At 41.5% G+C, this 11699-nt stretch overlaps 1 protein-coding gene across 1 annotated transcript in view; it reads left to right on the top strand.

Annotated features, from left to right (window-relative positions):
- AMDHD1 (amidohydrolase domain containing 1) overlaps positions 1-9763 on the top strand; it is a 14764-nt gene extending 5001 nt beyond the window's left edge. The window contains exons 4-9 of the mRNA XM_029079264.2: positions 544-821; positions 3609-3834; positions 5741-5865; positions 6944-7037; positions 8196-8356; positions 9393-9763. Coding sequence (XP_028935097.1) covers positions 544-821; positions 3609-3834; positions 5741-5865; positions 6944-7037; positions 8196-8356; positions 9393-9498 — 990 coding nt within the window. The 3' untranslated portion in view covers positions 9499-9763. The remainder of the gene's footprint in view (positions 1-543; positions 822-3608; positions 3835-5740; positions 5866-6943; positions 7038-8195; positions 8357-9392) is intronic.
- The last annotated feature ends 1936 nt before the right edge of the window (positions 9764-11699 follow it).

The raw sequence follows: 11699 nt of genomic DNA on the forward strand, positions 1-11699 counted from the left end.
ACATGACCACAACATTGCAGTTATGAGAGTCTCTATCTTCCTTGATAGTGTGATACAAACCACAGTTAAGCCTTTCAATGCAATTCTCTTTCTTTGGGGAAGGAATAGACCAATGACCCAGTCAGCCTCTGTCAGTGACATCTCCTCTCTCTGTATCCCCCTAACTTTCGCTTTAGCACATTTGTGACCCCTAAGTACTTGGGTACTTACCCTCTCCTTACCCGCTTCCACCCTTAGGACTTATGTACATGTCTTTTGCTGTATTACTTCCTCCTTCCAGTAATTTCAGTGTCTGTCTCCCCCATTAGACTCCTCTCACAAGTGTTTTGTACATTGCTTGGCGTACAACCGGCACTCAATAATTGCTACTGACTGATTGATTATCCATGAAGCTATCTGTAATTGAAACAGTGCTAACTGCCCAGTTTTCATTTTCCTCACATAAATATTGAATCTGAGTGGTCAATAGTTGAATTTTTTTCATGGATCTCCTGCCCCACTTTCACTGCATCAAGGTGGTCTAAGAGAAAGCTTTGCCTTTAGCTGGCAGGTGCCTCTTACATGGATATACACCAAGCTGGAGGAGGAATCCACTTCACTGTGGAGTGCACACGGAAAGCCTCGGCAGAGGAGCTCTTCACTAGCCTCAAAGAGCGACTTCTGCGTATGCTGAGGGCTGGGACCACCTTGGTGGAGTGCAAGAGTGGCTACGGCTTAGACCTGGAGACGGAACTGAAGATGCTCAGAGTGATCGAACGAGCTCGACGGGAACTAGGCATCGGCATATCTTCTACCTACTGTGGAGCTCATTCAGTGCCCAAGTAACAAAAAGTTCTATCACCGGGTTGCTGTTCACACCCTAGGTAGCTTTAAATGGTAGAGAAAGAGGTTCGGGATGGGTTACGTAACATGTCTGTGGCTTGCTAACCAACAACTCCCATGACAAATGAAAGACTCCTGGGCTTCCTGGTGGCTTTTTCCCTTCCTTCCTGGCTGCAAGTGGGTCTCCCTGGAAATGTGGGGTGGCCACTCTGAATCCCTGTCCACCAGTTCCTGACCTGGCTTCAGAGAGAGTCCTTCCTTTCCACCTCCCTATTCCCCCCTCCTCTCTGCCCTGTCTTCACTTACGAAACCCTTGTCTTAGTATGGGGAATAATTGCTTGATTAAAGCTCCCTCAAAAATGGTCAATCTTTGAGGAATTAGCTAAATGTCCGTAAAATAGGAGTGTCTTCATGGTACCTGACCCAGTTCTGAGGGCCCATCATTAATGCTTTCCTCTCATGAGTCAGGGGCAGAAACTGCAAGGTATAGACAAAGTCTAATGTGATTTACTTGGGACAAATGGCAGCATCAGAGGCAGAGCAAAGGGCAGAGGAGGAAGTGAACAGTAGGGGGTGGTGAGGACCCTCTCTTTTTATGACGTGTGTGTGTGTGTATATGTATTAACCACTGCTAGTGATGGGGAGATTGAAAAGGGAGGAGGTGAAGGAAGGAGGTAGGTAAGTGATTGGCTCTGAAGAGCTACAGTGGGAGGCCACTCCCATAGTCAGACTATGCCAAAGGTCATTTGGGCATGTGGTCTTGGTCTTTGATCTCCCAGCCCTAACTTTACACTTTTCTGGTGGTGAGGGGAGACAGATAGAGAAGAGAGCAGCAATATTCAAGAAACTCTTAACCCAAGGACAATTTCCCTAAAAACAAAAATTCCAATTAAATGCTTCCTTGTAGAAATGAAGTACACTACTTTGGTGCCAAGCATTTTCCAAACCTTTGAGGATCAAGATGACTCTACTGCAGTGATGGCACTAGAATTACAGTTCTAGAGAAAAAGACTCACCAGTACTGTGAAAGCCCTGTAGAGATGGTAGGCTGTCTTTCAAAACAGAATCCCAAACTTCGGGATCTGAGCAACTCTAGCTTTCCACATTCAGAGATATCCATGGAGGTCGAATGTCTGTGGTATTTACTGAGTGCTTACTATGTGCAGAGCACTATACTAGGCACTTGGGAAGAGTATAATACAACAGAGTTGGCTGACAACGTTCTCTGCCCACAATGAGCTGACAGTCTAGGGGACGAGTTTACAGCCTAGTTATCCGAGTTCATTTTGGGGCTGTGCCTAGGGATTCAGGCAAGTCTCCCTCATAATCCTGCAGAATTTCTCTATGGTCTAAGATCCTGCTTCACCCTCAGGATTGTCAGCTGAGTTTGAGGACCTGAGGTTGTCAACCAGTAGTGCTTACTTAGCACATACTGTGTGCAGAAAGCTGTACTAAGCACTTATACAGACACAGAGCCCTGTTTGTTTTTAGAGGCTGGGATACAAACTCTGGGACAGGTGTTTTGAGATGCATAATTTCTTCCACATATTCTAAAAGATGACATTCACTGTAAAGTAGGTGAAGTAAAAGGTATTGCAGACAATTCCCCAGCCTTTTCTTTTACAAGAGGAAGAAGAGGTCAGAGGAACAGGAGACTAGTATCACCATCTTGTATTAATCATCCCCAAGCGTTTAGTTTAGTGCCTGGCACATGGTAAGGGCTTAACAGATACCATAAAAAGAAAATGAAAAAAAGGACAAGTCAATCTGTAACGTATCCCTCCCTTCCCCTGAGTTCCTTAATAGTCACCAGAGTCACATACTTAATAAACCCAAGCATCCCCAGAATACAGAAAATTTGCTTTCTCAGTTTTCTCTTATTGCTCATTTTGAAATGAGGTAAAGGGACTTAGAGACAAACATACTACAGCATATTGAGATCTTTCTATTCTGTACATTAATTTAGCTCAATATATTACCTCACCAACTTAGTCAATTAATCTGTGGTATTTATTGAGCATTCACAGTGCTCTGCACATAGTAAGCGCTCAATAAATGCTATTGATTGAACTGTGTGCAGAACACCGTAATAAGCGCTTGAAGAGTACAGTATAACAGAGTTAGTAGATATGTTCCTGCCCACTTTATTCCCTTTCCTTATTATCAGTCACTCAGACAATGGTACTTATTGAGTACTTACTGTTGTGCAGAACACTGTACTAAGCACTTTAAATATCCACCCCTTATCAGGGTCTCTAAACACTTGAGGAACTAAAATTAGACAAGATAATATACTTTACCTATAACATGGCATCACAGCAATACATTTCCTACCTGAAATGGATATACAAGGAATTACAGAAACAAACTTGCTAGTATTACTGCTTCATCCTTTCCTAGAGTCAGAGTTTTGAAAAATTCAAATAATAGCTACCCTCTTAAAAGTGCTTAGTAGTTGATAATCTGTCAGACAATCAGTAATTTGAACTGTGCAAAAAATGAACTGTATTATTACTGTATAATCTGCTTCAAATGAAGAATTGGAGAATGCATTTCTTAAATGTAATGAATGCAGTGACTTGTGGGTGCCAGACTGAAATATTCTTAGTGGTCCAAGAATACATCACCCTAGTGGGAAGAAGACAAGATTAAATATCGAGGTCAAGGTTAAATTTCTAGTTCTGGACAGAACACTTAGCCATTCAGTTCTCAACATCCATCTCCCATTACCTCCAGGGATGCTCTTTGAGCAAATTTTCTGTGATAATGCTGTTTTCTTTCATCAGGGGGAAAACTGCCACTGAAGCTGCAGATGACATTGTCAACGTCCACCTCCCTAAACTGAAGGAACTTGGTCTAAGTGGTGAAATACATATTGACAATATAGATGTATTTTGTGAGAAAGGTGTCTTTGATCTCGATTCTACCAGAAGAATTCTTCAGAGTGGAAAAGATATCGGGTTGCAGATTAACTTCCATGGAGATGAACTCCATCCTGTGAAGGCTGCTGAGGTATTTCTGTTTTGAGACTATTTTTTGCTTTCTCTCCATGAGTCTGTGAGAGGATGCTCTTTGTGCGTTTGTTCAAAGCACTGCCTTCCCACATGCAAAGTTCAATTTGTAGTTTATGAAAAATTCTGGTTAAAAATGTCTTTATATTTCGATGGAATGAGTTAAGGTGCTTGGACTCACACCGAGGTTTGTCAGTAACTTGTTTATTGGGCTGTTAAATATTTACTTTTCTTATCTCCTGTTGGTGATGCAAATGAAAGAATGGTCTCATTTATTAGAATTTCAGCAAGTTTGGGTTGGCACATCAGTGGGCTGCAATTTGATCTTTATTCACCCTGTACAAAGGAGAAAGCAGCATCACCTTGCCGACAGAGCACAGGGCTGGGAATTAAGTTTCTCATCCCCACCCTGCCACTTATCTGCTGTGCGACGATGGGCAAGTCCCTCAACTGCTCTGTGCCTCAGTTTCCAAATCTGTGAAATGGGGATTAAATAGCTTCTCTCCCTTTAAGAACATGAGCTCCGGCTGGCGGTTGCTTGGCAAGAATGCACCATTTAGCCTCTTGTCTCCGTGCAGGGCAACAACACCCGTAACTCTTTTCAGTCCCTAGCTAATCTTAAACTCATGATCTGTTAAACTTCTGATATTGGATAAGATCAGACTCATTAAAAGCAGTCGAGATAGGACTTCATCATTCCAAATTTACATCATGTGAAGAACCTGACTGTTTACTGAGAAAATAAAAATAACCTGCTTGAAAGGATGATGGTATTTATTAAGCATTACACTAACAGCTGGGGTTGATCCAAGATAATAAGATTGGACACATTTTCCCTCATTTTAAAGATGAGGAAACTGGCCCAAAGAAGTTAAGTGATTTGGGCAAGGAGACACAGCAGGCGAAGGGTAGACCTGGGAAGAGAAGCCAGATCTCCTTACTAAGCACTTGGGAAAGTTCAGTACCACAAAGTTGGTAGGCACAGTCCCTGCCCACAAGGAGCTTACAGTCTTCAGGGGCAGACAGACATTTAAATAGATTAGGGATAAGGGAATATTAGAGTATAAGAATATTTGCATAAGTGCTGTGGGGCTAAGTACCAAGTACTTAAGGGGTACACAGACAATTGTGGAGTCAAAGCAGAGGACAGGGCAGATGGGGAAATAAAGGGGATAATATGACACCAGCTTCAAATGCAACATGAGAGGTGGGAGATCAGACTCCCTTTGGCTCCTGAGGCGGTTTAGTTGCTTTGTTTTGGTTTTAAGTGGTATTTGTTAATTCATTAATGGTATTTATTGTGCCCTTACTATATGCAGAGCACTACACTAAGCACTTGGGAGAGTCCAATACAACAGAATTACACACTTTCTCTGTGTCAGGCACTGCTCTAAGCCCTGGCGTGGATACAAGCTAGCCATGTTGGACATAGTCCATGTCCCAAGTGGAGTTCACAGTCTTAATCCCCATTTTACAGATGAGGTAACTGAGGACCAGAGAAGTTAAGTGACTTGCCTAAGGTCACATAGCAGACAAGTGGCAGAGATTGGATTAGAACCCAGGTCCTCTGACTCCCAGGCCTGTGCTCTTTCCACTAGATAACACTGCTTCTCATGACTTCACAAGTCTTCTCAGTCTTTGCCTGTCAGTTTTCCTCACAGCTTCTGGAGGATCATTTGTGTTTGCTGATTTTCAGAAAGGGCTAAAATACCTTCAATAGAATGTCTTTTGAAAGGATAAATTAGCTTATTTCTTTAAAAACGTATCCTTTTCAAATAGCATGGTAAATTTCAAGTACAGGGAGTTAGTTCATGCTCTAACAATGGACTGTTATCTAATTGTAAACATCTAGTCATTGTGGTTTACTTTCACTGTTAAAGCTTTCCTTCACTGTATATGTCGTTTAGCTTGGCGCTGAACTAGGAGCCCAGGCCATTAGCCACCTGGAAGAAGTTAGTGATGAAGGCATTGCTGCTATGGCAACTGCAAAGTGCTCAGCTGTCCTCTTACCCACTACGGCCTACATGCTGAGGTAATGCCATTTACTGGGCCCCCTGAGAGTTGAATCACACTTATGTGCCAGGAACAACATAAGCAAGTGTTTCTAAGTAAGAGTTTTGGGTCCTCCTTGCCCTCAGCATCTTTTTCATTCCCCTTTGAGGAACTATTAAGAACTCTCTTCCAAGAAACTTGGCTGAAATCCACCAATGGAGAACTCAATTTTGGACTGACTTCAATACATTATTTGCACCTGAGAATTGAGAGAACTGCCCAGGAAAGTGGTCTTTCCTTTTAAAGTTTATTAAAGTGGTATGTTGGGTGACTCAAAAATAATGGGTTAGCCAAAATGTCTGGGGAATAAAATACCAGTATTTCAGAGTTCCACCCAATTCACGGGTACTCCTCTACATAATTTTCCAGTCTTTGGTGATACACCAGCATATCCTTCAGAATGGGTCAGCGTTGATTGGACTAGGCAGCCTCTGTACTTTGGATTCCAAATCCCCGTGGTCACTCACCCCCATCTGTGCTCCTCTTTCTGAGTTGTGTGTCAGTGGGCCCTTAAAGTGTTTCCTTAGCTCGAGTGCCACAGTGGGTCAGACCCTGGTCCCCTGACCTCCTCAGATTCATCCTGGTACAGGTGGCCAAGGGGTTGGCATCAAGCACGAAACTTCTTGGTTGCTGCAACTTGAAACAAACCCTCTTCTGCTAACTCTGCCAGGGCCACTGCAGGGGTGGGTTTGGACTTTGCCTGGGCCACCACCACGGAATTCCAGTTGAACTCATTCAGGCAGCAGCCCACCGTCATTTTCGCTTTTAGCCTAAAATGAAGTCCAGATAATGGAGCACTTGAAATTAATAAAGCACCCCAGAGAGATTCTTTTAGAACACCCTCCTAAGATTATCAGTTAATAACCCAAACCAGCTGCAATTCCTAAAAGTGGCTTTCTTGCAATGATTTAATGTTTGCACATTTTTCTAACATTTTCTCTAATGTTCTGGGTGTAACAGGTAATCATTTACAAGCCAAATTCAGTGCTAGTAGAATATTTCTTACCTATCAAGTCCAAAATACTTGGACTAACACTAACTTTGCTTTAATCTCCTAGATTGAAGCAACCCCGAGCTAGGAAGATGTTAGACGAAGGGGTGATAGTTGCTCTTGGCAGTGATTTTAACCCTAATGCATATTGCTTTTCAATGGTAAGTTGCTGTTCTTTTCTGCTTTACGACTCTTAGGTGATTATATTTTTAATGACCCAAAGTCTCCCTAAAGAGTATGGCAACAGCTACATTTTTCCTTAAAGGTATTTAAAAGCATTTAGAGAAGCAAGCATGGCCTAGTGGAAAGAGCACAGGCGTGGATGAGAGAGGACCTCGGTTCTAATCCCAACTCTGCCAAGTGCTTGCTGTGTGACCTTGGGCATGTCACTTAACTTCTCTGTGCCTCACTTTCTCTGTCTGTAAAATGGGGATTAAATCCTCCTCCCTCCAACTGACACTGTGAGCCCCACATGGGACAGGGACTGTATCCAACCTGATAAACCTGTATTTAGCCCAGTGCTTGATGCATTTTAAGTGCTTAACAAATGCCATAAAAAGTAGTTATCTTATGAAAGACAATGATAATACCTCTGACCACTCGCTTGGACAAGCAAAAGTCGTGCAAGATGTGGCTCTTTTGGACCTTCTGATCTATGTAGAACTTCCGTAGAAAGCAAAAAGGTACCAGGTCCCTGTTCTTAGTTTCCAGTCAACTCTCAATTACTCAGAACTTTTTCTCTTTATCCACAAAATCTGGCATCCTATGAGAAATCTTATTTAACTCCTTTGGGTATTAGAGTCTGAACTGAGAGTTGTGGGGTAATCTTGTTCAAGTCATTTAAATTTTTTCAGTCACTCTTTCCATTAGAATAGAGACCAGGACTTATTTTTATTTATAAATAAGCCTGGTTGGTAAGGGCTTTTCCTTCACCAGTGATGGTATGAAGTAAATCTATCATCATGTGGGCAGCAATCTCAATGAATTTGAGGCTATAATAGGTGAAAGGAAATGTCCGTGGAGAGGAGAAAAGCAGTTACTTAATCACTCTATTGGCAGTAATAGCCAACTCAGCTTTGGCCTCTACCTTTGCAAGCAAATTGACGATACATGTGCCAAATTTAAAATTCTCTCTATAGCATCTATAACTTTTAGAAGAAGAACTATGTAAAACTAACAGGTCAAAATTAAATACATATAAATATTAGGTTGCAATGGAAAACAGATCAATGAAGGACATACCTATTTATTTCATCATCATTTAATTCATTCGCTGGAATCGATGGCGATGTTTTCTCTTTCTCCTGTTTCTGCATCAGCCAATGGTAATGCATTTGGCCTGTGTGAACATGAAAATGTCAATGCCAGAGGCTTTAGCGGCTGCCACCATTAACGCAGCTTATGCCCTCGGGAGATCTCACACACACGGATCCCTGGAGGTTGGCAAACAAGGTGATGTCGTTATCCTCAAGTCCTCAAGGTGAGTGTCCTGCTAATTTTGCTTTGCATTTCTTAATTTTACATTGCTATATATATTATATATATTACATATATATGTGGGAGGGAGAGGGGTGCATTTGTTGAGTGCTATATGCCAAGCACTGTACTAAATGCTGGCGTAATAATAATAATGGTGAAATGTAAGTGCTTACTGTGTGCCAAGCACTGTACTAACCGCAGGGGTGGTTACAAGCAAATCGGGTTGGACTGACGATTGATTAATCCCTATTTTGCAGATGAGGTCACTGAGGCACAGAGAAGTTAAGTGACTTTGCCATGGTCAAACAGCGGATAAGTGGCAGAGCTGGGATTAGAATCCACATTCTCTGACTCCCAGGCCTGAGCTCTATCCACTAGGCCATGCTGCTTCTATATATTATTCAATATTTATTTACTGACAGGACATTATACCCTCATCTCACATTCTGTGCTAGCCTTTGCTCTCTTTATCTCACACCCAAAGACAAGGGTCGCAAAGCTAAAATCCACCTCCCCATTGTTCAAACCACCATTCTCCTTGACTGAAATAGTGCAATTATTTCCATCTATCACCTGATAAATTTTTTATCAAGGGCGACTTATTTAAAAAAATTTAAATGTTCATATATTTAGTACTAGAAATGCTGTGATGAGAAGTAGCGTGGCTTCGGGAAAAGAGTAAGGTTTTGGGAGTCAGAGGTCGTGGGTTCTAATCCTGACTCTGCCACTTGTCTGTGTCACTTTGGGCAAATTACTTAACTTCTTTGTGCCTCAGTTCCCTTATCCGTAAAACGGGGATTAAGACTGTAAGGCCCATGCGGGACAACCTCATTACCTTGAATCTACCCCAGAGCTTAAAACAGTGCTTGGCACATAGTAAGTGCTTAACAAATATCATTATTATTATTATATAGAAAAAACAAAAGAGATTTAAAAAAAAGATCCTGGTCAAGAATATATATATATATTTACTATAGGCTCTGGCAAATGCTTGAAACTCAAATGTATTTATATCACGTCTTTTCATTTCTTTCTAGATGGGAACACTTGATTTACCAGTTTGGAGGTCACCAAGAATTAATTGAGTATGTTGTAGTGAAAGGAAAAGTCATCTATAAAAATGACAGAGTCATGAACTACTAAGTTTTTTTGGCAAAAGAAAAAAGCCATCGACATAAATAAGAACAAATTAAGTTACTTCAGTAAATGTCAGCTTAAACATTTTGCATAAATTAATAGTTCATTGGTAGAACAAAACTTAGTGTAAAAATTGTTATTCATTATGAATGCACCATTTTTAAATTAACCATGTAATTCAACAGAGCATTTATATGTGAAGCTGTTATGGGAGCAATTGCTTTTAAAATCTATTACATAAGTTCATGGAATTGGCAAAGTTGAGAAACAGCATGGTGGTGTGGTTTATTTATTCATATTAATGTCTGTCTCCCTCTCTAGACTGTAAACTCCTTGTGGACAGGGAATGTGTTTATTGATGTATCATACTCCCCCAAGCACTTAGTCAGGTGCTCTGCACATAGCAAGCACTCAATCAATACATTCATTCATTCATTCAATAGTATTTATTGAGCACTTACTATGTGCAGAGCACTGTACTAAGCGCTTGGAATGAACAAGTCGGCAACAGATAGAGACAGTCCCTGCCGTTTGACGGGCTTACAGTCTAATCGGGGGATACAATCGACTTACTACAGGATTCTGCCCAAGAAGGCCCCTCAGGGGAGTGGGAGAGGGACAGAGAGGAGAACTCAAAAGTTCTCATTCTCCTCTCGCTGGTGCTTCATTTAGACAAACACCTCTGGGAGGTACAGGCCAGTGTCTTAGAGACAGAACGCTGGCACCACTGTTGTTGGACAGCCTCATTTTTAAATTTGCCACTGTTGGGGCTGTGTGTCTGCAGTGAGGTGTGGTGGTTCCAGGTACCCTCCAGAGGGGTGCAGGGAAGATCCACTGGGATAACCAATGCTAAGTAACAGAGAGTGTCTGTAATTTAATGCCTGTAGACTCTAAGCTCCTTATGAGCAGGGATTGTGTCTACCAACTCTATTTTATTGTACTTTCCCAAATGCTTAGTATAGTGCTCTGCATACAATGTACTTAATAAATACCATTGATTGATTGATTGATTGACTGGGTAGAGAGATGTATGGGATGTAGGGTGGCTAGAATCTTTGGACTTCATTATCAGGAAACTTGTATAGATTTTGAGGAAGAACTGAGGAGAAATAAATTCCAATTAGAAAAGTGAGTCGTCTATTCCTTTTCTATGCTTCTGCGAATTGGGGCTCAGCCTCAATATTCATAGATGTGACAAAAAGTACACATTTACAAATTGCTCTATGTTTGTGTCTTGGCAAAAAACAGACTCCACAGGATAAAACTGGGGGAAAACTGTGATTCCTTTCTGCAAACATTCCTCCTCCAGCTCCGTCACAGTGATTAGCACATTTTGTTGACTAAATTGCTTAAGTCTCTTTGGACAGCAGCTCTCCAGCTCCGCCGGCACCATCCCTGTAAACATATGGCAATGTGAAGAGGGAAAATACTGTTCTGTTGGGCATTGTAATGTTAGGACTGAATTGGCTGCTAACAATAAGTAAACAGATGATTATATTAACTCTTACCTTGACTGGTTGTAACTCTAAAATCCCCTGTGGTTGATAGGTGTCATTACTAAACAAAAAAAATGTCAATAAGGAGCCGTTAGAATTCAACTAATCCATACCCATGCTTCCAAGTGGGACATTACCACATCACCAGGGTAAAAAGATTACAGTCTAGTCTTTTCTTTAGAATATCTTAAGAAGGCCAGGACCATGAAAGCAGCGTGATCTAATGGAAAGAGCACAAGCCTGGAAGTCAGAGGATCTGGGTTCTAATCCCTGCTGCACCATTTACCTGCCGTGTGACCTTACGCAAGTTGCCTAACTTCTCCATGCCTCAATTCCCTCATCAGCAAAATGGGGATTCAATGCCTATTCTCCCTTTTGCTTAGATTGTGAGCCCCATGTGGGATCTAATTATTTTGTACCTACCTCAGTGCTTAGTGTACAGTGCTTGGCACTTAACAAATACTACAGTTATTATTTTGATTTGCCTTAGTAATATATACTGTCTCAGACCCTGTAGATTCAAGAGGCTATTCCTACTAGCTAACCCAAATCGCTCCTTTGTGATTTAAGCACATTTCCTCTTGATGTTGCCCTGAGAGACTTTTACATTAAAAATTCCCTCCTAAAGGAAATAAAACACCTTATTCATTTACTGTCACCTCTATCTCAATGGCACTAAGAGCTTAAGGAAATTCAGAGGGCCATAGTTAG

This window comes from Ornithorhynchus anatinus, chromosome 14, assembly GCF_004115215.2.
Source record: "Ornithorhynchus anatinus isolate Pmale09 chromosome 14, mOrnAna1.pri.v4, whole genome shotgun sequence".
NCBI classification, from domain to species: Eukaryota; Metazoa; Chordata; class Mammalia; order Monotremata; family Ornithorhynchidae; genus Ornithorhynchus; species Ornithorhynchus anatinus.